Raw genomic sequence first — 24,580 nt, 5'->3', positions numbered from 1 at the left:
AAGGGGTGATCATGTGATCCCAGGATGCTGCAACTGTCACAAATTCATGCTGGTTGCAAGCACCTGAGTTTTGGTCACATGACCACGCAATAATTGTAAGTGGAAGGACAGAATCATAAGTTATTCTTTTCAGCACCATCATAACTCTGATTAGTCTTTAAACTAATGGTTGTAAGTCGAGGAATACCTGTAGAATCCAGGTTTCCCTGCTCCTAGTCTAACATCTTCATCAATGCACCACCTGGACTCTTGGGCTAAGAGAGATTGGCCCCAAATCCCTAGAGAGCTTCTGTGACACAAGGGAGATTTCAACCTGGTCAACCCTCTGTTGTGGTTGCCTTATTGGCTTCCTAGACTGGAGAGCAGGTTGAGAACTTGAAAATGTGAGTTCCCTCATGATGGATTTCAACGATTAGGCTCCAACTAGCAATATTGGCTACCTCTAGTCTCGGTCTTCTAGGAATGCAGTTGCATTCTGCTTTGGAAGCCGATGTTTAGTCGCGTTTACTTCCTGGTTTTATTTCAGCTATTCTACCGTAGCTTATTTGTTGTGTTCAATTGTGTATTTTTCTTTCTTTCACAGTATTCTCCTAGATGATGAAGGACATATCAAACTTACAGGTATACGCTCTCCTATTTCTTCTTGTTATTTCTTGAACTTGATTAAAAAAAAAACCACGACCTATCCTTTCCCTTCTTTTCTGGTGCTCTTCATTCCCCACCATCAATTTACCTTGCTCCCTCCCCAACTCTTGTCTCTCTTGTAGACTTTGGTTTAAGCAAAGAAGCCATTGATCACGAGAAGAAGGCTTACTCTTTCTGCGGAACCGTGGAGTACATGGCACCAGAAGTAGTGAATCGCCAGGGACACACCCAGAGTGCAGACTGGTGGTCCTACGGAGTATTAATGGTACAGTTCCCTCTGTCAGTTTGCTACTACCTCAGATGCTCCCAGAGAGCTGGCAGCCTCCGTCTTTAGTCGAAAGATAAAGTAGAAATAGGCGGATAGCAGGTTGAAACCTCGAAGCTAAATGTCCACTAGCAAGTGCGTTGGAATCAGAAAACAACCAACTGTAGAGGTTGACCATTGCCACCGAGAAGACCTTCTCTTGGATCACTGTTTGCCCTGAAAGGGGGATGTGGAGAAGACTATTCAGGGAAGGTGACCCAAGCTAATTTGGTATGAAACCCAGGTTGGGAAATGGATTGCAAGTAAATTGATTTCGGTCCAAGAGGGGTAGCGTTGCTTAATTTTTATCTTCTCAAGCACTGACTGGTCAACAATAGGAGCATTCATCAGTGTCACAAGAGGCTTTTTTCCCCCCGGAAAGATTGCAGAGGCATTTGCTGCTTCCCAGAGCTGGCTGGTCAATCTTTAGTGGTTTGACAAATGGATAGTAAATTAAATCCAATTTTATCCTGCCACTGCTAGTTAACATGCCTATGGAAATACCTTTCTGAATATTCCTTGGCAGTTAGTTGCTAAGCAAGCCGGGGCATATATTACCAAAAAAATGTCTGCTGTAGGCCTTGTAATGATACAATGGGGGGGTGGGGAGTTGAAGTCCACCCGGCTGTAATCCTGGAGCAGGAGAGAAATGCCCCCAACTTTTAAGATCAGCTCCTGAGTCCTTTCTTCAGATCTCCTCCCCAAAGAAGGTGAGGTGGATCTCTACCCGGGGGGGAGGGAGGGATTTTTTCTGTGGTGGGACACCATTTATGGAACTCCCTCCACAGAGAGGCTCAGCTCACCACATTGTTTTGGTTTCAAGTCAAGACTTTGCTATTTTCCCAGCTTTTTTTAATAGGCTTTTAATTGTATTTTAGCTCATCTTGCTTTAGTGTTTGAATGACTGCCTTGCAGCTGCCTGGTTTACGTGGTATTTTTTATTTTTTATTAAATTGCATATGTTTTAACTTGTATTTCTGAGCACGTTTTAGTGCAAATTGCAGAGAGCGCTTCAGTTAGTGGGCAGTTTAATAAATAAATAACCTAAAAAACATTCTCCCCTCCCCCCTCCCCCGAACAGGGCATTGCCATTCTGTCTTGATGGATAATGTTAAATTAAGAGTGCGACTTCCAGTGAGTAAGACTGATGAGACATTAGAACAGGTCTGGGTAGTGACGTGGAAGTCCTGCTCCAATAAGGTATTTTAAACTCTCTAGATGGTCCTCCTGGGATCCGCCACACCACACCTAAGATCCCCTGAAATCAGCTCAAGCAGCAGAGCCCCTGAGCAGAGTTTTGGAATCCTTTGGTTTTGTAAAAGCACCTGCAATCCAAGCAAGGATGGTCTTTAGCTGAAAACGTGCTGCCCTCTTGTGGTGATTATCTGCAAAAGTGGCCTGACTTGAAACCGATCAGTTTCTATTGGATTTGAATTATGGAGGAGAAGCTCCTTAAGTAGTACAGGTGGTCCTCGATTTACAGCAGTTCATTTAGCAACCGTTCAAAGTTACAACGGCACTGAAAAAAGGGACGTATCGCCATTTTTCACATTTAGGACCATCTCCGTGGTCATGTGATCAAAAGTCAGATGCTTGGCAACCGACTCATATTTATGATGGGTCCCGGGGTCATGTGATCACCTTTTGCGACCTTCCTGCAAGGAAAATCAATGGGGAAGCCAGATTCACTTAACAACTGTGTTACTAACTTAACAAGTGCAGTGATTCGCTTAACAACTGTGGCAAGGAAGGTCGTAAAATGGGGCAAACTTCACTTAACTGAGCTTGTCGATCAGAAGGAATTGGGGTTAGATGCTTAACTATTTTAAGGAGACTGATGCTTAATGCAAACAGACCAACGGCAAACAAAGGCGATGCTACAGGCATGTCTTGCATGTTGGCATGGTCTGCTTTTGTCCCGACCAATAAGAAGGGTCCTTCCCATCTGGTGAGCCAGGGTGAAGTCATTTTGCTTCCTTGGGTAGCAAAAGCAACATTGGATGTAAAACTCAAAACGAGGAAATGCACTGCTGAGACTACATTTGGAATATTGCATCCAGCTATGGTCCCTGTGATACAAAAAGATGCTGAGACCCTATAAAGAACACAGAGAAGAGCAACAAAGATGATGAGGGGTCTGTAGGCTAAACCATATGATAAGCGATTGAGGGAACTAGGTATGTGTGGTCTAATAAAGAGAAAGACTTTGGGTGAACGATAGCAGTCTTCCAGTTCTTGAGGGGCACTCCCAGAGAAGAGGAGGTCAATCTATTCTCCAGAGCACCAGAGGGCAGGATAAGAAGTAATGGGTGGAAGATCATTAAACAGAGATCCAGCCTGGAAATAAGGAAGGAATTTCCTGACAGTGAGAACAATTAGTCACTGGAACAGCTTGCCGCCTGAAGTTGTGGCTGCTCCATCACTGAAGGTTTTAAAGAAGAGACTGGACAGCCATTTGTCTGGAATTGTATAAAGCAGGGGTCTTCAAACTCGGCCCTTTTATGACTCGTGGACTTCAACTCCCAGAATTCCTCAGCCAGCGTGCCTGGCTGAGGAATTCTGGGAGTTGAAGTCCACGAGTCATAAAAGGGCCGAGTTTGAAGACCCCTGGTATAAAGCTTCCTGCTTGAGCAGGGGGTTAGACTAGAAGACTTCCAAGCTCCTTTTCAACCCTATTATTTTATGTTCTGTGTTCTAAAGAAAATAACAATGGTGAGTGCTGTTGCTGGAACTGCCTGGCTCGCTGATTTTCTTGTGTGTTGTTCCTTGCAGTTTGAGATGCTGACAGGGGCCCTGCCATTCCAAGGAAAGGACAGGAAGGAAACAATGACACTCATTCTCAAGTGAGTCTCAGCATGCAGATCCCGGAGAGGGTTTGCCTCAGGTTGACCCTTGGTTGGTGAATTGCTTTGGAAAGTGTCTGTTTGTAAAGAGATCAAAGCTGATGAAGTTATTTGATGCTTTTTTATATACTTGTCCCTCTAAGCTTTAATAGATTTTATATCCGTAGTTAAAAGGAAATTTGTTGATCATCCTGGCTACTGTCAAAACACCAAAAGGAGAGGTTGAGATATTTGCTTTAAAAGAAGCCAATATAATCTCCATAACCCCCCCCCCCCGAACTATTGACTGCCAATCTCATGGCCACAAAATGGTGGATTCGTTCCAACTGTGCTGATCCAAGTGCTCTTTAAATATGTTGAATTTCATTTCTCACAAGAAGCTGGACATATGGAGACAAGCTGTAATCTTCTCCAGATGCACAGCAGCATGGGAGAGACCTAGTCATCAGGGTGTTTATGGATGCCAATGTGCCTTGGCATCTGCTAGGCTCTGCTGTACTTGACTTTAATTTCAGGAAATGTGTTTATTTACTGAAGTGAGGCTGCAAAACCCTTGCAGCATCGTTTTTGTTTCTGGGAACGTGTTCGATCCCACAGACTATATTGACATTATTAGAAGGCAAGCTTGGAAGCTGCCCTCAGCCCAGTGCTTTGTAGTTTTATGGGGGGAGCTGGGGGGGCAGAAGAAAAAAAAGCTGACACAGATATAGAAACCATCCTGGAGTTGTGAAAGTGATGGTGAATATCCCCACCATTTTCTCTTGTATAAATATTTGTTTTATAACTGGATGCACCTGGCCATGGAAGCCATTAGATAAATAGGCAAAAGTCAGACGTGAAAGACCAGGTCCACGCATGAAGGTCCAAACAAGCTGATTTATTGCTATGCTCAGGAATATTCTCAACTCATGGTTAGCACCTGTTTGGAGTTAGATAAGGGTCAACGGAATTCCAGGAAGGTTGGACTTAGCTGGCTTGCGGCTACGTAGGGATTCTCGGCTGATCCCTCTTTTAACTCTCAGGTTCTGCCACTCCTCCCCCTTCAACTCCCTCACTCGACTCCCCACTTCAGGATAAATTTTGTGTTTGTGTGCAAATATAAAAAGAGACTTTCACAATCCCTAGTGGGCCCCAAAAGTTGCCTACCTCTGATACAAGTGGAAACCATCACTTGATTCAGAGATGAAATTGTTTCAGGGATTATAGATAGTGGCCCCTGCTTTGTATTAAATCAGGCCTTTGAGGGGTATCTGAAGACACTCTTATTTGAACAAGCCGGCCTGGCCTGATGGGGGATGGGTTGGGTTTTTATTGTCATTTTTAATATATGTATCTACTGTTTTTAGTTGGGCATATGTTTAATTTTCTTTTAACTTTTGTATTTTTGTATTTTTTATATATCTGCCCTGTTCACCGCCCTGAGTCCTTCGGGAGAAGGGCGGTATATAAATAAAATTATTATTATTATTATTATTATTATTATTATTATTATTATTATTATTATTATTATTATTATTGTTGTTGTTGTTGTTGTTGTTGTTGTTGTTGTTGTTGTTGTTGTTGTTGTTATTATTTGGAACCTCTTGGCTAGTTCAACAGCATTGTCTGTGCCAAGACTGTGGGGGGTTTTCCCCCCTTTGCTGTCTCATGTCTACATATATATCTTTTCATTTAGAGCAAAGCTGGGCATGCCCCAGTTTCTAAGCTGTGAAGCCCAAAGCCTTCTGCGAGCCCTTTTCAAGAGGAACCCAATCAACAGGTTAGGTAAGAGCTTTGTGCTAGCTTTGCATCCGTGCAATGTGCCCATCCATGACTCTCTCAGCAGGTTTTCTGCATAGCACAATACTGTTAAAACTTGTCAAAACTAAAAACAATCAAGATGTTTGAATCGTAGGACACAAACAAATAGGATTTTGCTACTGGGTGGAGAGACACATTCTTTTACCAGAGGTGGACATGTACGTAACTTTACGACTTGTGGGCTTCAGCTCCCTGAATTCCTGAGCCAGCAGGAATTCTGGGGGTTGAAATCCACAACTCGTAAAGTTGCCATAGTTGCCCACCCCTGTTCTTTACTGTATGCATTTAACTCTATGTTGTGTGTAGAACTTGTCAAAAAGAGCGCACTTTACTTTGCAGGATCTGGCCCAGATGGTGTTGAAGAAATCAAACGTCACTCTTTCTACTCTACCATTGATTGGAATGTGAGTATGGTAGAATTGTTTTTGCTCTGTTTCCTGTTTCATTTGGTAAGATCTTAAAATTCAGGCTTCAGGCCCAGGACAATACAGGTAATCTTCAACTTATGATCACTATTGGCATCAGAATTTGTGTTGTAAGCAAGGTCATCATTAAGTGAATCACACCCAATCTTAACAACCTTTTGTGTCACAGTTAAACAAATCACTGCAGTTGTTAAGAGAATAATGCGGCTGTTCAGCAAATCCAGCTTCCCCCATTGATAGCTTGTTGGACATCAGTGGGAACGTCACAAATGGCGGGACACGGCAAATAGCTGTAAAAACATAGCGGTTTTGATCATGTGACCATGCGGATGTTGCTATAATCTGAAATGCAAGGAAGTCACTTTTTTTCACTGCCGTTATAACTTTGGTAACTAAACAAACAGTTGTAAGTTGAGGACTATCTGTATATAGATTTGGCTGGTTTATGGAGCATACAAAGATAGATCAACTCTGGGTATGCTGGCTATTTCATGGAACCACAGATCGGAGCCCAGGATGCATGATTTTGTTTGGTTTCCAAATTTTTGCAGGTAGCTAAACAATTAGAACCCAGCTTGCTGTCTTCCTGAATATCCAGACTGGTACTGCTCAAATACTTGGGTACCATTTCCATGAAAAACAGCCTGTGGCTAATTTTATTTCTTTGTGTCTTTGGCTCTCCTGGTGCATCCATACCCTGACCCTAACCCTCCTCTTTCTGTATGAATTTCCATCCTCCAGAAGCTTTTCCGTCGAGAAATCAAGCCACCATTCAAACCTGCTGTGGGCCAGCCAGATGATACCTTTTATTTTGACAAAGAATTTACCTCCCGCACACCCAAAGGTTGGTGTTTGGCTTTTAATAATCTAAGGACACGAGGGTGCTGTGTATGTACCTGTATTCACTTTATGAACACCTATGGACCTCTGTTCATGGGACACAGAAATAGCCCTTGCCTCCATTTTTAAATCATTTCATTCATACCCACAAGAACCAGATTCTTGCCTGTTCTTTTGCACATTTTTGGACCCCTTCTCATGGCTTTTGTTGCATATATAAGGTTCAGAAAGATTTGGGATCCTGTACACTCTCCTGATATAGAGAAATTGTACTTTGTCTCTGAAAAGTGGCCTCTCACAAAATAAATATAAAAAGATGCACGGAGGCTCTCTATACGATGCTTTCCTTACTATACATCTCGGATGAGCATTTTATGTTCCTATAGTTAATGAAATTGAAGAAATAGCAGACATGAAGAACATATGGCTCTCCAGATGTTGGAACTCTCACCCCCAAGCCAGCAGTGGTGAGAGGGAAGGGAGTTGGTCCAACACCACCGGGTTCCTCATCCCGGTCTCAATATTAGAGCTGGCTAGTGCAGTATTTTTCAAACTTGGCAACTTTAAAATGTGTGGACTTCAACTCCCAGAATTCCCCAGCCAGCTCTTGTCCAGCCTTTGTCATGGATGTTTGGGGAAGGAATAATAGCCAGTGGTCAGTTCCTGACATGCTGCTGTTCCAGAGAGTTGAGTTCTAGTCTTTTTTCCCATTTTTGTTCTAGATTCACCTGGAATTCCTCCTAGCGCAGGAGCCCATCAACTCTTCCGAGGATTCAGCTTTGTGGCCACTGGACTGATAGAGGATGAGAAAGCTAAATCACCACCGATGCCTTTGCATTCTGTCGTTCAGGTAAGAAAAGGCTGGAGAATTCCTGAAAATTCAAAACCTTCAGTGCTCCCTAGAATCACTTGGAGAGGGGCTGTTCCCAAATCAAGCAAAAATTCGTCAATTTAAAAGTCATATCAAATTTGTCTTCTAGCAAAATTGTGTACACACACAAAGGTACTGTTGCCAATTTATGTATCTGTCAAAAATGATTTGTATCTGTTCTATGAAATCTATGAATTTCAACAAACTCTTCGCATCTGTTGAATCTAATCTTCTCCAAAGCTGCTATTTGTCCTGGGATGTTCAGTGCCAGTTTAGATTAGTCAGGAGGGGAATTTTACCAGGAAAATCATTCTGCAACATTCAGGTATCTGAAAATAGCATACAGGTAGTCCTTGACTTGTAACTACAATTGGGACCAGAATCTCTGTTGTTAAGCAAGGCAGTGGTGAAGTGAGTCCTGCCCAATTTTACAACCTTTTTGCCACAGTTAAGCAAATCACTGCAGTTGCTAAGTGAATCAAGTGGTTGTTAAGTGAATCCAACTTCCCCCATTGACTTTGCCTGCGGGCAAAAAGCAGGAAAGGTTGCAAATAGGGTTCACGTGATTTCACCCCCCTTCCCAGGACACTGCAACCTTTGCCAAGCACCCAAATTCTGAATCACATGACTGTCCGGATACTGCAGCTGTTTTAAGCATGAGGACTATTATAAGTCACTTTTTCAGTGCTTTTGTAACATCACTAAATGAATGGCTGCAAATCGAGGACTACCTGCATACACGACTTCACCTGGATTTCTCCATCCTGGTTCAGTTTCAGCAACAGAGAGAGACTTTCAGAAACTCTGTATGTAATCTAGCAAACTTGATTTTTTCCCCCTCATTTTCTTTCCTTATAGCAACTGCATGGGAAGAATCTCCAGTTTAATGATGGTTACTTGATTAAAGAAGCCATCGGTGTGGGCTCTTATTCGGTGTGCAAGCGGTGTATTCACAAGGCAACCGGCACAGAATATGCAGCCAAGGTGAGAGTTCCCTCTTTTGTCCAACCCAAGAACATATTATTATTATTATTATATAAAACTTTTATTCATAAAACATGAAACTCAGTCAACTGAACACTCAATTTGACTGGCACTAATGGTTGACACGGGTTGTTGCCAGCATCCTAGGTATCAACCAGGTATCTCCTTAAAATGTAAAATGTTCCGAGTAGCGCAGTTTTTTATTTTATTTTTATCCCATTTATATCCCGCCCTTCTCCGAAGACTCAGGGCGGTTTACAATTTAAGCACAAACCAATGTGCTTAGCAATAGCCTTCATTCTATGTATATGCCTGCTTATTAGGGCTTTCGCCCCCCCCCCCAAGCGGCATTATTGCTAAGCTTGTAAGCCGCCCTGAGTCTTCGGAGAAGGGCGGGATATAAATGGAATTAAAATAAAAAAAAATATTACAAAGTCAGCTTATTGCCCCTAACAATCTGGGTCCTCATTTTACCTACCTCGGAAGGATGGAAGGCTGAGTCAACCTTAAGCCTGGTGGGATGCGAACCTGCACTAATTGCAGGCAGCTGGTGTTACTTAAGGAGGCATTAGCCCACTGCTCCACCAAGGCTCAGTAGCTTTTTGTAGCTTTGCTGGAGTTATTGCAGGAAGCTGCAATTTCTTGATGTATTTTGCAAAGTTTTTGGACATAGTTCCCAGTGCCCTGATGACAATGGGTATCACTGTTACACGTTTCATCCATAATCACGCATTTCAATGGCCAGGTCGCGATGGTTGTTGTTATTATTATTGAAATCTTCAAACATCCCACCATTAGTTTAAATGAGACGCTTCCTGGTAGATAATAGCGCAGGGGAGCAAAGTTGGGAATGTGTACGCAGGAAAGCCTTGACTTTGTGTGAGTTTGGTTGCTCAAAGTATATTTGCCAATCTTGGGGGTGAATTGATGTAAGGTGGAGTTGAATGAGCTGAAAAGTCCCTGATCTTACTGCCACTTGCTGACTGCACAGACATCTTGGATGGGATTGTAGATCATATAATTTGTGTGTAGTCATGTAAATGATGTTTTACACCAGAGGTCTTCAAACTTGGCTTGTGAACTTCTACGCTGGCTGAGGAATTCTGGGAGTTGAAGTCCACAAGTCATAAAAGGGCCAAGTTTGAAGACCCCTGTTTTACACTCTTGCATCACACCTCGGACTGTCTTTCCTATAATAGAAAAGAAATTAAAAAATATATTGTAGAGATTTTAAAACTTTATTCTTTTATTCTGTATTTATTGCTGTTTTTATGGATGGTGACTTTTACATTGATGCTGATGATTTCTGCTGCTTAATTTTATAAATTAAGCTTTTTTATATTGCTTTAATATATATTTTATAGTATGTTTAAATTGCTTTGTACGTGCCTCAACACTATTGGAACTGGCGAGAGGTACAGTGAATAAGTAATAAAACCTTGCAGGATTATTGGAGAGATTGCAATTCAATGCGTATGTTGTGTTTTCAACTTTTAAACATAATCCAACCCCCCCAAAAGTAGTAGCAAGTAGTAATAAGACGGCATATACTTCTTGCAGATTATTGACAAGAGTAAGCGAGATCCCTCCGAGGAAATTGAGATACTCCTGCGTTACGGGCAGCATCCCAACATCATCACGCTGAAGGACGTGAGTGTCATAGCGGAATAGAGCTTATCGACAGACAGTGCTTATGAGGGAAAAGCAGTTGTTCATTCATGACTCAGGCAGGACAGTAGTTCAGAATATTTGTGCAGGTAGTCCTCGCTTAACAACTGTTCATTCAGCAATTGTTCACAATTACAACAGTGCTGAATAAAGCACTTACACCCCATGGCTGAGGTTATGGCTATTGCAGTGCCCCTGCAGTTACATGATTGTGATCTGGGTGCTTGGCAGCTGGTTTGCACTTACGGTGCATTGTCAAGCGCCCCGTGATCATCGGATCACGTTTTGCATCTTCCCTATGGGCTTTCCCGGAAAATCAATATGGGGAAGCTGGCAGGGAAAGCTGCCTGCCACGAGTACTCCCTCTTCTAGGAGTTGGCTGAAAAAAATCTGTCCCAAATTCCAATCAGGATTTTCAGTCACAGAGGATTTACAATTCCAGAGCAGAGAGGCAGCGTCTGGGGTGCCTTGGGGTGGGGGAGGCCTGGCATAGGCCATATATACATTTCTCTCCATTCAGGATCTGAAAATCCTGCTTGGATTTCAGCAGGGAGGATTTTCAGTTCCTGAATGGAGAAAATACTTGTGCACGGCCTGCACTAGGCATTCCAGGCACCCACCCACCCCCAGCCCTTGAGGCACCCCGTGCTACTTACCTGGGACTCCCATCTGTTTAATGACCCATGAGGTTGCTAAACGAACAACCAGGAGTGCTAAGATTGCGGTCATTGAGCAAAGTAATCACAAGATGTTTCACTTAATGACTGCTTTGCTCAACGACTGAGATTCCAATCTCAAGTAGGGTAGTTAGGTGAATTACTTGTAGTTCCTTGGTGAAAAGTGCAACCCTGTAGATAAACAGCCCTTTGGTCTCTTTTTCGCTGCCAAAGTGGATCTGCTCACAGTCATGGCCTTGCAAGATCCGTAAAAGGCACAGACTTTTTGAAGCCATATTCAGAGGCAGTTCTGACTTCCTTCCTGGTAGCCAGAGTAGACTCTCCTTTTTACAGGGGGTGTTTGTTGAAGTAGAACAAAAAAACAAGCAGGGGTTACAGCAAAAGAGTTGACCCTATACATCCGATGCCCTAAAAAGCTGTAGTCCCATCATATTTCTGCTGGCATGCATGTCAACTGTGATTCAGCATAATACTGCTAGAGAGAGAGACAAGCCTCTTTGACAACCCCATGGTTGTTGAAATGCTGTTTCTGTACTGTAGAACTCTTGAACCCTGTGCAGAATTGCATCCTGTGCAATTTCTAGACCTCAAGTCGGACGTACAGTATGTGAAGTTGGTAGATGGTTTGGGGAAACAAGTTAAATCATTTTTTCTCAGACCTGCTTAGAAATATCCATTTCGCAGGTGTACGATGATGGCAAACATGTTTACCTGGTGACTGAACTAATGAGAGGTGGGGAGCTGCTAGACAGGATTCTCAAGCAGAAGTGTTTTTCAGAAAGAGAAGCAAGCTCCGTCCTGCACACGATCTGCAAGACCGTGGAATATCTTCACTCTCAAGGGGTGAGTAGGAGAGGCTGGCACGAACCCTCCCGTTTCCCTGGCCCTCCCTGCCTTTGTGCCAGGGTGTACGCCTACAACATCAGAACGGTCCTTTGTGTTTTATGCACATCAAACTTGTATGTACAGGGCAAGTTTTAATTTGTTCCTCAAATAAATTATCACCTGTGTTGAAGCAAAAAAAAAATGTCAAAAGTAGGAAAAGCCAGGGTAAATCCACTAGAGTTGGGTTCATTTTAAAAAAAAATCAGGACGAAGTATCATCAGGGTATGGAAGAAGTACAAGGTAAATGTCAGAGGAGATTCATCAGGAGAGACTGAGATCAAGTATTTTACAGGTGTTAGTACCTGACTGGTGGTGCTGCATTGAATTTGAAGGAGGTCACATATGCCTGCCTTCAAGCAAAGCAATAGCTTCTGCTTGGTCTTGGCTATAAGTTCAATTGTCACATGAGATTTGACACCTACAAACCAGACCCAGGGATTATTATTTTTTTTCTGGTGGTACCAAATCTCTAGAACGTCCTTGTGGTGAACATCTGTGGGTTCAGTCTCAGGTTGATTTTAGTCTCCATTGCAACATTATTTTAGCAATCCTTTTCTATCAATGTATTGTGACTTTTGTTTTATTACACCCTTTTTCCCTACTTTTTCTGCTTATGTTTTTGTCATCCTTATTAGGGGTTCTGTAAACCAAAAGCAGGAAAATAAAATACACAGCAGTTGTAGGATCAGAATGAAGTTTAACATCTGGAACTGGAGCACATATCTGTAAATTGAAAGGAAGCAGTGACAAACTCATGACCTGCAATTTCCACTTTTGCTTTGCAGGTGGTCCATAGAGACTTGAAACCTAGCAACATCCTCTACGTAGATGAGTCTGGCAACCCTGAATGTATTCGCATTTGTGACTTTGGGTTTGCTAAGCAACTGAGGGCAGACAATGGGCTCCTCATGACCCCTTGCTATACTGCCAACTTTGTTGCTCCAGAGGTAAGCAGCTCACAATCCTGAGTTTGTTGAGGTTAAATCCCCAAGTAAAACATACTTGTTCTACTAATTTCATCCATTTCAGGAAAGTCTCTGCAATCACTTTCTCCACCCAACTGGGCTGAATTAAAGACCTGTTTGGTAGTTTTGTGTCTGCAAATATCTGTAGGAGAATCTGCTACAATGGAATCAAGTGTAAAGGTTGTTTGGACACTTGGCATCTGGAAAGAAAGCCTACTGGAAAGAAAGCCTACTCTTGCTCTTAGCTAAATCTTCTGAAGTTCCCGAGTTATGTTCCTCCCGCAGATTTCCCCCAGATCATCACCATTAGCGTGTTTGGCTTGGGGATACAGACCAACATAACAATTGGATCTTTTCTCTTGTGATTGTTCCTAACTGCATCTGAATTTTAGTAACTATCTCAGATTCTCATGGCTTCCTTTCTTGCACTTTCACAGAGTCCTCTAGGTAAGAAAGCCAGAATATACCTGGAATTCCAAATGCTACCTGTATTTTAACTGATAGGCATGGGGGACCCTTTTGAAGTGGTCTTGGCCTCCCATCAAGCAGACTCCCTCCAGATTGTTTTAGAGGATTACAACATGATGATCATTCTGTATTGAGGGGATGTCATCCATACCTCCCAAGAAAAGTTGTTAGAAGAATGTTGAAAGGGGAAGTGTGATGTTAGGAGACAAGAATGGGATGTTCTGCGGTTGCAAGGAGGACCTTTTATGTATGGAGTGAAACATCTCCCATTTTATCCTAGGAATAAATCCTAGGAATCTTTGGTCTTGCAATCTGAATTCATCTGGAACAGAGTTCCCCAAGCTTTCTGGCTTTGCAGCCTGGGGGTGGGGGTGGGGAGAGGGGATGGTTCCGTGCGAGCAGCGGGAAAGTGCATATGCACAGCTCCATTTGTATGAATGGCATGCACGCATGCTCGCACAAATGGACCGTGCACATGCTTGCCCGCCACTTCCGCAGCCTGGTTCCGAAAGGCTCAAGGCCTGAACTGGAAGATCCACCGTGGGGAAGGTTGTGTATGGAGAATGTTGTCCTCCTTGCTTAGAAATTAGTCATACATAAGATGGCTAATTAGACCAACTGCTTTTTTGTAACTACACAGTATTTAAAGCACTCTTGGTTAATAGCACAGCCAATGGCTGGAAATTAGTGGAACTGAGTGTCTTTTTCTTAAATGACACAAACAGGAAACGGAAAGAGGATAAGGAAAGGTAAAGACGACCAACAAGTACTGATCATCTCCTTAATAGGATGTGCAGGAGTGATAAGAGAGAGGAGAAACTCAAAACTGAGCTGCTTTCTATACCTCGTGGTTTTTATATTGCTGGAGATGTCACCCATGCCTCTTTCCTCCTTTCTTTCTTTTTTTTCCAGAACCAAGAAAATTAGCAAGGAGTACCATCAGCTTCATTGCTTTCACTTTTTGTTAATGTTTTTTTCCTATTCTTCCTACAGTTGATAATTATATATCCATTCTTGTTCTTATTTAGGTTTTGAAACGCCAAGGCTATGATGAGGCCTGTGACATTTGGAGCTTAGGAATCCTTCTCTACACAATGCTAGCAGGGTAAGATGGATGCGTTGTGTTTGCTGGGAGAACAAGAATTTTGTTTATTAAACAAACTTATTAAATTTTCATTCCACCCATTCCCCTTCCAAAGAATGCTGGAGAGACTGGTGGTCCTCTAGCTCTTCTTTTTATCTCACAGTAATTCTGTGAGACGGGATAAGATGAGATAATTCGATTGAGTTAAGCCATCATATGGCTTAGCTTTGGTTTAATCTTTTATGTGAACCTATGAGTCATGGTCTAATGCACAATGTGAACCCAGCAACCCATGCTTAGCAGAGAACATATGAACACAAGTAAGATCTTGCGATTGCTTAGTGAATCTTCTGTTTGAGCATGGGGTTAGAATCTGTCTCCTCTTGGGCTGCGTTCTTAATTGGTGACATTCTAGCAGTCTTCCATTGTTTGAGAGGCTGTCACAAAGAAGAGGGGGACCACAACTTATTCTCCAAAGCACCTGAGGGCAAGACAAGAAGTAATGGTTGGAAACATCAAAAAGAGATTCAACCTAGAACTAAGCAGAAATTTCCTGACAATGAGAACGATTGATCAGTAGAACGGCTTGTCCCCAGAAGCTGTGCTCCATAACCAGAGGTTTCTAAGAAGAGATTGGACAGCAATTTGTCTAGAAAGGTTGGGGGTCTCTCAGTTAGACATGAAGATCTCCAAGGTCCCTTCCAATCCTGGTATTCTGTATTTTGTACTCTGCCCTGCTACTGACAACTTCGCTATTATTAAGCCATGGTTTCTTTAAGTTTGTTTTGTTGGGTATGTTAAAATTGCTGGGTTCACATCACCTGTAGGTAGCAGTCATGCCCTATGTAGCACAATAGTTAGAGTCACAAAAGACACAGTGATATTTGGAAGGTTTGGCTTAACATGTTGTGGAGACTTAACTTATACACAAATGAGCTCACGCAACATGTTAAGCCATTCTCTCCCATCAATGAGTAAAAAACTGATTCACTTGGAGTTTTCACTCTCTCCTCTTTGGGCAAAATTCTCCTTACATTGGCTATCACTAAAATCCAGCCAGGCACATTATAATATTGCTTAAGAATTAGGCAACGCTTGTACATTTCCAAGCTGCTATAGGCATTTTATTAGCCGTCACTGTTAAACTAGAGAACTGTAACAAACCTGAGGGTCAGACCGGCCAATTGTTTGCCCCACAGCAAATCTTCCATTCCCAACCAATCATTAACAGACTAGACCATATGATTCAGCTCCATAATAGGGCACTGTGACTTATTACATGCTCATAATTATAATGAATTATGAAATCTCTTAGTTCAGAGTCTGTCTCTGTCTCCTGAGAATCCCAGCTTCTGCTGAGCATATGTGTAGATCTCTGTGTTAAAACATAACCAAACCTTATAGCGAAAATAATCTGTACTTAAATCTCTACCAGCAGTTGAACGAGTTTTCTGGGAATTGGATGCTGTTGAGATGTTAGTGAGGAATCTCTCTCCTTGACAGTCCTCCTGTCTTCTGTATCCATGTCTACTCTCACCCCATGCTTTAGATCAGGGGTCCCCAACCCCTGGGCTGTGGACTAGTAGCAGGCCGTGGCATGATAGCAACCGGGCCGCACAAACAAGCAAAGCCCCCATCCATGGGATGCAGGCAGCACACAAAACCACGCACCTTCCGGTCTGCGGAAAAACCTCTCTCCACGGAACCGGTCCCTGGTGCCCAAAAGGTTGGGGACCTCTTTCTGTAGATGTTCTCTTTCATCTGACATTGATATTGCATGTATTAAATATGTGGTTGTTGTCATTCTCCCTGCCCCCTTCTGCCTTTTGCAGGTATACTCCATTTGCAAATGGGCCCAGTGATACCCCTGAAGAGATCCTTGTTCGGATAGGCGGAGGAAAGTTTTCCCTCAAAGGAGGAAATTGGAACACCGTTTCCGATGCAGCCAAGGTAAGGTTTAGCTCAGGGGGTCTTCAAACTTGGCCCTTTTGTGACTTGTGGACTTCAACTCCCAGAATTCCTCATCCAGCGTGCCTGGCTGAGGAATTCTAGGAGTTGGAAGTCCACAAGTCACAAAAGGGCCAAGTTTGAAGACCCCTGGTTTAGCTTCTTAAACTCAGGCAGTGACAAAGCAGCTTCCACCTTCAGTCAGACGACCACAAGAGTCCTCTGGCTTAACGTTACGGTTTATAATAGTCCATTTTTCTTTTGTTCAGTGGCTGGCCAGATGCTTCTAGGAGAGCCGCCACACCCTCATGTGGAACATTGATTCTGGAGTGTAATTTTTAACCATTCCGATATGGTTAAAAATTTTGAGTTTTTGACTCTGGGGTTATGGTTATGAGTTTTTCATAACCTCATCATCCAGGAATGCTAAAACTGCCCGATTAAACAGTTTTTACTCCTCCTTGTGGTAACCAATCCCACAGATTAAATTATGCTCTGCCATAACAAAAGAAGTTATATATCTGTCCCAATTCTCTCACAATTCAGTTTGATTGAATGAGTCTAATTTTGGGAGAGAGGGAAACGGTGTTTTTTTTTTAAAAAAAAACTTCCAACCTGCTATATAATTTTATATAGCTCTGTTGTTTACCCCCAAACTCATACACTCACTCACTTTCTTTTTGAGATAGAAAACCAGAGATACTGGTTTTGGATAACATGATGGGCTAAAGTTATTCCTCCTAGAGCAATTAATTCAGCTTCCTGATTGCCAGTGCACGATGGCAAATGAGCTGGTCATTTCTGTAGGAATTATTTTTAAAGGCCCAGCAGCAGCTCCAAAGTTTGACTGGGTTCATTTTCTCTCCCTTTTTGGCAAATGAAGAAAGAAAAGCAAAATTATCATCATGGTCCAACTGGGGTGAGCCTCATTGTGGTCAGATTTGTGGGAGGGAGGCTTTATTTATTCTCCTTTTTGTCCTCTTTCCATCCCCTTGTGGTGAAGGTGGGAGATGGAAAATTAAAAAAAAGGGGTGTACATAAAGCCCCATTTTTGCAGGTCGTCTTTGTTTCAGAAACAGGGAGACTCAACAGTCCATTAACTCTGAGCTGACCAGGAATTAATTCAGGCTGCAATAGCCCTGGAATTCATTGAGTCTAAAGCTAACTCCTCTGATTTAATTTTTGGAGTTAGTTGACCAGACCAAGGTGATAAGGAAAGAAATAAGAGGAATTATTAATGAAGAAAACTATGGATTCCTTAAGCTGTTTGCACCTTGTTGTGTGAATGAAAAGGATGTCAATGCCTGCCATGTGGTTGTGCTTCCTTGGCTTCTCTTGCTAGAACAAGTACCTGAACAAATTAGAGATTCCATATGATGGTTTATTTAGAGAACAAACCCTAGTTTATGACTGCCCTGTAAAGAAGAACAAGCCATAGATTAGATTCAGACATGATATCCAAATGTAGCGAAGGAAGGGAGGGAGGGAGGGAGGGAGGGAGGGAGGGAAGGAAGGAAGGAAGGAAGGAAGGAAGGAAGGAAGGAAGGAAGGAAGGAAGGAAGGAAGAAGGAATTAAAGAATTAATTTACCACTCTTGGCTGACTAGGCACTGTTGTTCCCTGATATGACAAATCTGGAAATAACTTTCAAATTAACTAAGAAACAGCACTGTCTTCTTCAGTGTAGCCAAGAAACTGGCAAGGGGAAAAAAGATATCCAGCAGCTATATTTTCTGAATACTTACTGCAGGATTTAGTATCCAAGATGCTCCATGTTGATCCGCATCAGCGTTTGACCGCCAAACAGGTACTCCAACACCCGTGGATAACGCAGAAGGACAAGTTGCCTCAGAGCCAATTAAGTCACCAGGATGTACAGCTTGTAAAGGTACGAAGAGTTTTGCATGTTTCCTGCCATATCCTGTCATACGACCCTAATTTTCTCTCAGTATCCTTGGGTCAGTGAGGAAACAGAGAAACAATATGGGAGAGAGAGGTTGGCACAACTCATATTACATGTGGGAAATCCATGGTCCATTTGTGGCATGTCATGTTTGAAAAGAAGGGGGAAAAAACGAGAACTGCTGCCAAAGTACACAATACTAGTTTGGCTGAAGAAGTCCTTTAAAGTTGGCACTTTCGTGTTCCTACACCCTGACAGTATTTTAAAAAATAATTAAAATACTAGAGTAAACTCATCAGGAGTAGCAAATCTCTCTCTCTCTCTCTCTCTCTCTCTCTCTCTCTCTCTCTCTCTCTCTCTCTCTCTCTCTCCCTGTCCTATGTATGTGCATGTACATGATGGAAAGCCTTAGGAAATAATTCTTCAGACATTCTATAATATATCTAAGCTGCTTCAGATTGTTTAGATTAAAACTCCCAGATACAGCTTTTGGGAAATGTTTCCCAATTGGCTAAATCTCCTTCTTCTAGCAGGAAAACACCAGTCAGAGAGAGAAGGAATTCTAGTCTGTAAATGGAAGGCAGAGAGAGCCAATTTGGTCTACTGGTTAAAGTTATCAGGCTAGTCTTGCCTTAGGTACAAAGCCAGCTGGGTGACCTTGGATCAGTCAAACACACTCGGCTCTAGGAAGGAGGCAATGGCAAACCACTTATAAAAATCTTATCAAGAAAACTGCAATGACTTGTCCAGGCAGTTGCTAGAATTAATATTGACTTGAAAGCATTAAAAAAAAGCTGCACCCCTTTGAGGAACTCTAGCCATTATATTTCTTTAAGAATACGTCAGGCTGTTTCACACAATAAGTGATTCTCCTACCCCAGATACATTCAGTGGGGAAACTCCAATTTAGTTGTGACTCCCAGAGAAGTGGACTTCATTACTCCATGGACATCTGCAAACATTCTGGCTCCATTCTTGTTTTTACCAATATTTCCTTGAAGAAAGTACCGCATAAGTGATCATTGCTTTCTTTCAAGATCTTGATTTGTTCCCTTAAGCAGGATTAAATTGCTCTTTCTCAATTGAGGCTTAGCACTAATAAAATTGTTCATCTTTCCATGGATAGTGAAACAGATAATGATAACCTTTCAGATTAATAAGAGCCTCAGAAGTAGCAAATTGTCTCTCAATCGTCCCTATCATCATTGCCTGTTGAGGTGGGGCCTTGAGACAGCACGCTTTGGAGTGATATGTTGAAGCCACCTTCCCCAATTGATGCCTCCAGATATCAGCAGGAAAAGGTTTGATTCTTGACAATGTGTAAATGAATGAATAACAGAATAAGAGAATTGGACCTTGGAGTTCTTATAGTCCAACCCCGTGCTCAAGCAGGAAACCCTATACCATTTCAGACAAATGGTTGTCCAAACTCTTCTTAGAAACTTCTGGTGTTCGAGCGCCCACAACTTCTGGAGGCAAATCGTTCCACTGATTAATTTCACCTTAGTTCTACGTTGGAGTGAAAATGCTGTGTCTCCAAACAGCATGGCTAGATGGGATAGTGAATGGTTTAGTGCTTTGGGGTCTTAAGTGATCAGCAAATAATTTTTTTGTAGTGATGTCAACTCTGGTGCCCATGCATCTTATACATGTCTGTCTCTTAAGCAAACCCCTGTGGCTCGTTTCTCTTCCAGGGTGCCATGGCTGCCACATACTCTGCACTGAACAACTCAAAGCCAAGTCCCCAACTGAAGCCTATTGAAGCCTCTTTCTTGGCCCAGAGGCGGGTTAAGAAGCTCCCATCTACCACTCTGTGATATGGGAATGCAGGGTAATTCTCCAGCACCCCAAGTCATGACTCTGCACAAACTCCCCTGGTATTTCCAGAGGCACAGGGAAGTGTCACTCCACCAAGAAGTCCATCAGGGCCAAGTGCCTTCAGAAAGATTAGCTCTTGTTCTCCTCATGGATGTCTTTTTTGTTGTTGTGATGTGTTGTTCTTAAACGAACAGAGAGTCCATTTAAAAAGGAATCTATGTAGATGTAGGTAAGAAGATGAACATGCAGTAATCTTCCTGCAAAACACCTCTACCTGCAAATGGCAATGCCTTAGACAACTTGATATCTCAGCAACTCAAACTTGATAACAGCTGAAAGTGTGCTCTCACTGCTTCTCTCATCGAGATCACTCCAGTGGAGATGTTTTCATTTTGTTTGTTTTTAAAAGGCCCCTCTGTATAGACACACACACACACACACACACACTTTTTACATGATTTGTGAGTTCACCTGTGCACAAGCTGAACTTCCTGCTCCTTATCATCCAAGCCAGGTGGCTGCTACTCAAGATGGTTTTGAACAACTCTGACTCATCTCTTCCCTCTTTTCTCTTTTCAACATCACGCGACTGAAGACGACTCCATCCCAACGGGTTGGAATTATATACTTTTTCTAAATCCTCAAATCCTGCGGACTCTTGAAATCTATGCCAGATTGTATCTAGCTTTTAAATGTGTAACGAAAGAAAATGCTTTTTCAGTGGTGAGATTTTCTAGATGGAGAAAGGGGAGAGGGTTTATGTTTGTTTCTTTATTTGTTTGTTTGTTTTAAACTCTGCCAAACAGCACAATCCAGCATCTCCATGATGCTAAGTCCAACCAAAAAAAGTCTTTGTTGCTCTTTTCCTTTTTTTTTTAATTTAACTGATTGTGTAGCTGGTAACTCAGGGTTTCTGTCTGAATTTTGAAATAAATCATATCATGCAGCTTGAAGTTACTTCACTGACTAACCTTGCATTTCCCTGTCTGGATGATTATCTGTGCTATTGGGCTCCTTATATTAATATAATATTTTATATTCTAAGTACATGGTCATATTCTTACAATCTCCATTTATGGTCCCTGTGTATCATGTGTCAATAGTAAATCACACTCCTTAATGACATTTCAATAGAAAAATGAAGCATGTCCTAAAATATTTCCCTCCCCGATATGGCCTGAACTAGAAAAGATGCAAGAAGTATGGTTTGTTTAATCGTCTGGCTGTCTAATTTGCCCATACGTGGGGGAGAGAAAGGAACCTGCTTTTGTCAAAACTTTCCAGCCAATGTTTTTTCCACTCTGGCTGGAACAATGATGCCTGAAGTTAAGGCTAAGTTTGCTTTCTCATTTCTGTCAATCTTTAATGTAAGCAAACCCCAACCCTTGTTTTATATCAGAGGTCTTCAAAATTGGCCCTTTTATGACTTGTGGACTTCAACTCCCAGAATTCCTCAGCCAGGCATGCTAGCTGAGGAATTCTGGGAATTGAAGTCCACAAGTCATAAAAGGGCCAAGTTTGAAGACCCCTGTTTTATATGATAATGGAAGAGCACAGATGTGATGAACAAGAACTGCCCAATTAGATGTACTAATGATGTGCCTTTTTTTCCTGATGGGATATTCAAATGAAGATACTGGTTTTTATTTGGCAGGAGGGAGGTTATCAGCAACAGCTGTCTTGTCATCATTGATTTTTACACGGAGCTAAGACAACCATTGCCCTCTTGGCTCATCCTTCCAGAGGTATTTCCTTAACGGATTCCTCACTGCCTTCAACAATGACAGACCGTTTAATTTAAGGCCTCCGCTGGAAAATCTGGGCTACAGTCAGAAATGCCTTTGCCTTGAAAGTAGCCCATGGTGAACTGTATAGCACAGTCAAACCAGCGCAGGAAACTTTATGACATATTGTGTCATAAACTGCTTCATGATATTTATGTCATAAAATGTTTTTATCAAATGTGCCAAATTTCAATTCCAGGGGAATGATGGGTCTGAGATTTTGGATGCCTTCTGTAAGTTGGCGCATTTTAATTACTTGATTCAAAAAAAAAAGCCCTATAGCGCACTGTTTTGCCCAGTTATCGGTTACAGGAGCCAGAGTTTTAGCAGTATAGAGATTGTTTCTACCTTACCTACATTTATTGAATACTCTGCTATTGCCCTTGACGCTATTTATTTCTATCCCTCCTGTCTTTCTCTATCCATCTGTTTAGCTTTCTTCATTCTGGATTCACTGATCTAGGTTTCCCACAGTGGGAACAAGTTTGGAGTAGGGAATATTGAGGAAAGCTTGCTAATGCTCCCGAGTTTATTATCACTAGAAAAGCACGTACCCTGGTTGCAGTGGGGTGGCAGCTAAAAGTTTATAATGTGACAAGAGTAACCTACTTCTCCCTCAAAGAATCCACCTAATGGGACAGAGCACATTTTACATAGAAATGGAAAATATGTAATATAAATTGTCTTAAGTGACTATTCAGAAAAGCTCCTTTTACATAATAGGAATAAATCCAACAACAATTTTGGCCTTGAAAAACATTTTTCTGTATAATATTCACCAGTGGCTTAACCATACTGGCATTATTTTAAGTTTCTTAGATATGTAATAATGCTGACTTGTTTGATGTCAACTATAAGCATTTGCGTGGCTGGTTTAACTCTTAGTAAATTGAGGAACTCTTTCTTACTAATTGATCTACACCAAAGAACCACTATCTTTATGGACAGTTTCCAGCCTGGAACACAGTACAAAGAAATTATGGAAAGCATTAAAGCAGATGTACAGAGAGAATTTACTACTTGCATATCTGGGGTATTTCAATCTCCTGTCACAGGAGATTGTTTTCTCTTTCCTACATAAACAATGCATGGAAATTGTTGGAAAGCAGAATACAGGTAAGTATAGAAGACATTTCTAAGACTTGCTTAACAGTACATTAATCTGGAAACTGGAGATTCTCCAATGGAAATAAGAGGACTATCAACTGAATGTCGTTAACATTCTTCATAAGATTTGCACTGTGCAGATGATTGACCTATAGTCTTCAGTTTCCTACCAAACTAATGATTCTTTCATGTAATAATTTTGGGTATTCAACATGCATAACTCATGGAAGCCATGCAGCTCTTGAAGTCTTTGTGCCGATTCCAGAACCTACAATCCTAATAAACTCCAATGGCAACTAGAAGCTTTTATGACAGTAGGACCCATTTTAATAGGGGGAACTCAAGGGGGAAGTGTAAGCTACTTCCATTTAGAAACAAAGATACATAACTGATAAGTCTGGCTACCAGGAATGTACAGATGAAAGTGGATGCCTTTGGCTCTGCTGGTATGGAATTCTGGGAGCTGTAGTCCAATGTAACTGGAGTATTGAAATAATAGTTATTTTATATTCCATGCCTCACATTTTACTGGCATTGCCACCTTAAAAAGAATTGCCCATTTTTATGCCTGCCTTCAAAACAGTTTTGTAATAAATACTACTATTCAAATTCAGAAATATCTGTTTCTGCTGTTGATCTGTTTGTGCTCTCTTGACAGGCATTTTCTTTTGTTAAACAGCATTTGTTATGTGGCTTACTTTAAACTGTTGTAAATCTGCTTGAGTTAGGTTTTGTTCAGTTTGATGGAATATAAATTTTTATTTGAGAATACATCAATGTTTCCACAAGCAGAGAAACTTTCCTTGTAGCTCAGATATTACAACAAAAATGTGTAGATGGAACTCCATAGTATGCAAACTGAATTCCATATTGTAGTCCAAAAAATTGGGAAGATGGGCTGATAAAATACACTAAATGACAGGTCCAAGGATTAACCCATAACATAATATATATTTACTCAGAACCTGCTAATTGGCTACTTGATTGCCACGTTTGTACCATCAGTTTGGGATATGTCCTTGAGGCTGCAAAAGATACTAACCTGATGAATTTGCTATTCAAATTTAAAAAAGATACTTAGGCTAGGAAAATGATGATTCTTTGATCTATTTCAGAATAAAGAACCAAAAATGGAAAGAATGAAAAACTTCTTGCACACTAAGTGCTAATAAATAAGCTAACAATGAGAAAATCCTGTATCTCATATTAAAGGTGATTAAATATTGCAAGTAGTTTGGACATGCCAAAAAGACTGTACTAGCCATCATTTTAATTATTTCAATTGCCCGATTGTATTTTGGATGCTTTTGGTCTTTGAGGCTGGACAGCTTGCCTATGAAACCCTCTGTCAATCTTACTCGATTGTAAAATACATTGCAAATAAACTGGTGGGTTGGGTGAGTGTTTACAATTGTTATAAAGTGATTTAATAGCAACAGTACCGCTATCTTTTCTGTATCAATATTTCCTCTTGGCTTTCCATCTCTTTCTCAATCAGGACACCTGCTCCCTTTTCTGTGTTCCATCAGTCCAGTGGCTCAGTTGCTCAATTATATCAATTA

At 41.6% G+C, this 24,580-nt stretch overlaps 1 protein-coding gene across 3 annotated transcripts in view; it reads left to right on the top strand.

The window, feature by feature from the left end:
* Positions 1-21,073, top strand: part of RPS6KA1 (ribosomal protein S6 kinase A1) — a 51,087-nt gene extending 30,014 nt beyond the window's left edge. For 2 of the 3 annotated variants that reach the window (XM_081335040.1, XM_081335038.1), the window contains 15 exons: positions 584-621; positions 768-910; positions 3,722-3,792; positions 5,468-5,556; positions 5,932-5,996; positions 6,759-6,861; positions 7,580-7,707; positions 8,587-8,712; positions 10,273-10,362; positions 11,742-11,900; positions 12,729-12,890; positions 14,405-14,481; positions 16,293-16,410; positions 18,157-18,294; positions 20,004-21,073. In XM_081335040.1, the coding sequence (XP_081191166.1) occupies positions 584-621; positions 768-910; positions 3,722-3,792; positions 5,468-5,556; positions 5,932-5,996; positions 6,759-6,861; positions 7,580-7,707; positions 8,587-8,712; positions 10,273-10,362; positions 11,742-11,900; positions 12,729-12,890; positions 14,405-14,481; positions 16,293-16,410; positions 18,157-18,294; positions 20,004-20,126 (1,630 nt within the window). In that variant the 3' untranslated portion in view covers positions 20,127-21,073. The remainder of the gene's footprint in view (positions 1-583; positions 622-767; positions 911-3,721; positions 3,793-5,467; positions 5,557-5,931; positions 5,997-6,758; positions 6,862-7,579; positions 7,708-8,586; positions 8,713-10,272; positions 10,363-11,741; positions 11,901-12,728; positions 12,891-14,404; positions 14,482-16,292; positions 16,411-18,156; positions 18,295-20,003) is intronic. The other variant, XM_081335039.1, reaches the window with a different exon arrangement.
* The last annotated feature ends 3,507 nt before the right edge of the window (positions 21,074-24,580 follow it).

This window comes from Vipera berus (genome assembly GCF_964194415.1).
Source record: "Vipera berus genome assembly, chromosome: 9".
In the NCBI taxonomy this organism is placed as follows: Eukaryota; Metazoa; Chordata; class Lepidosauria; order Squamata; family Viperidae; genus Vipera; species Vipera berus.
The sequence above is the reverse complement of the archived record's forward strand: the minus strand, read 5'-3'. Positions and strand labels throughout refer to the sequence as shown.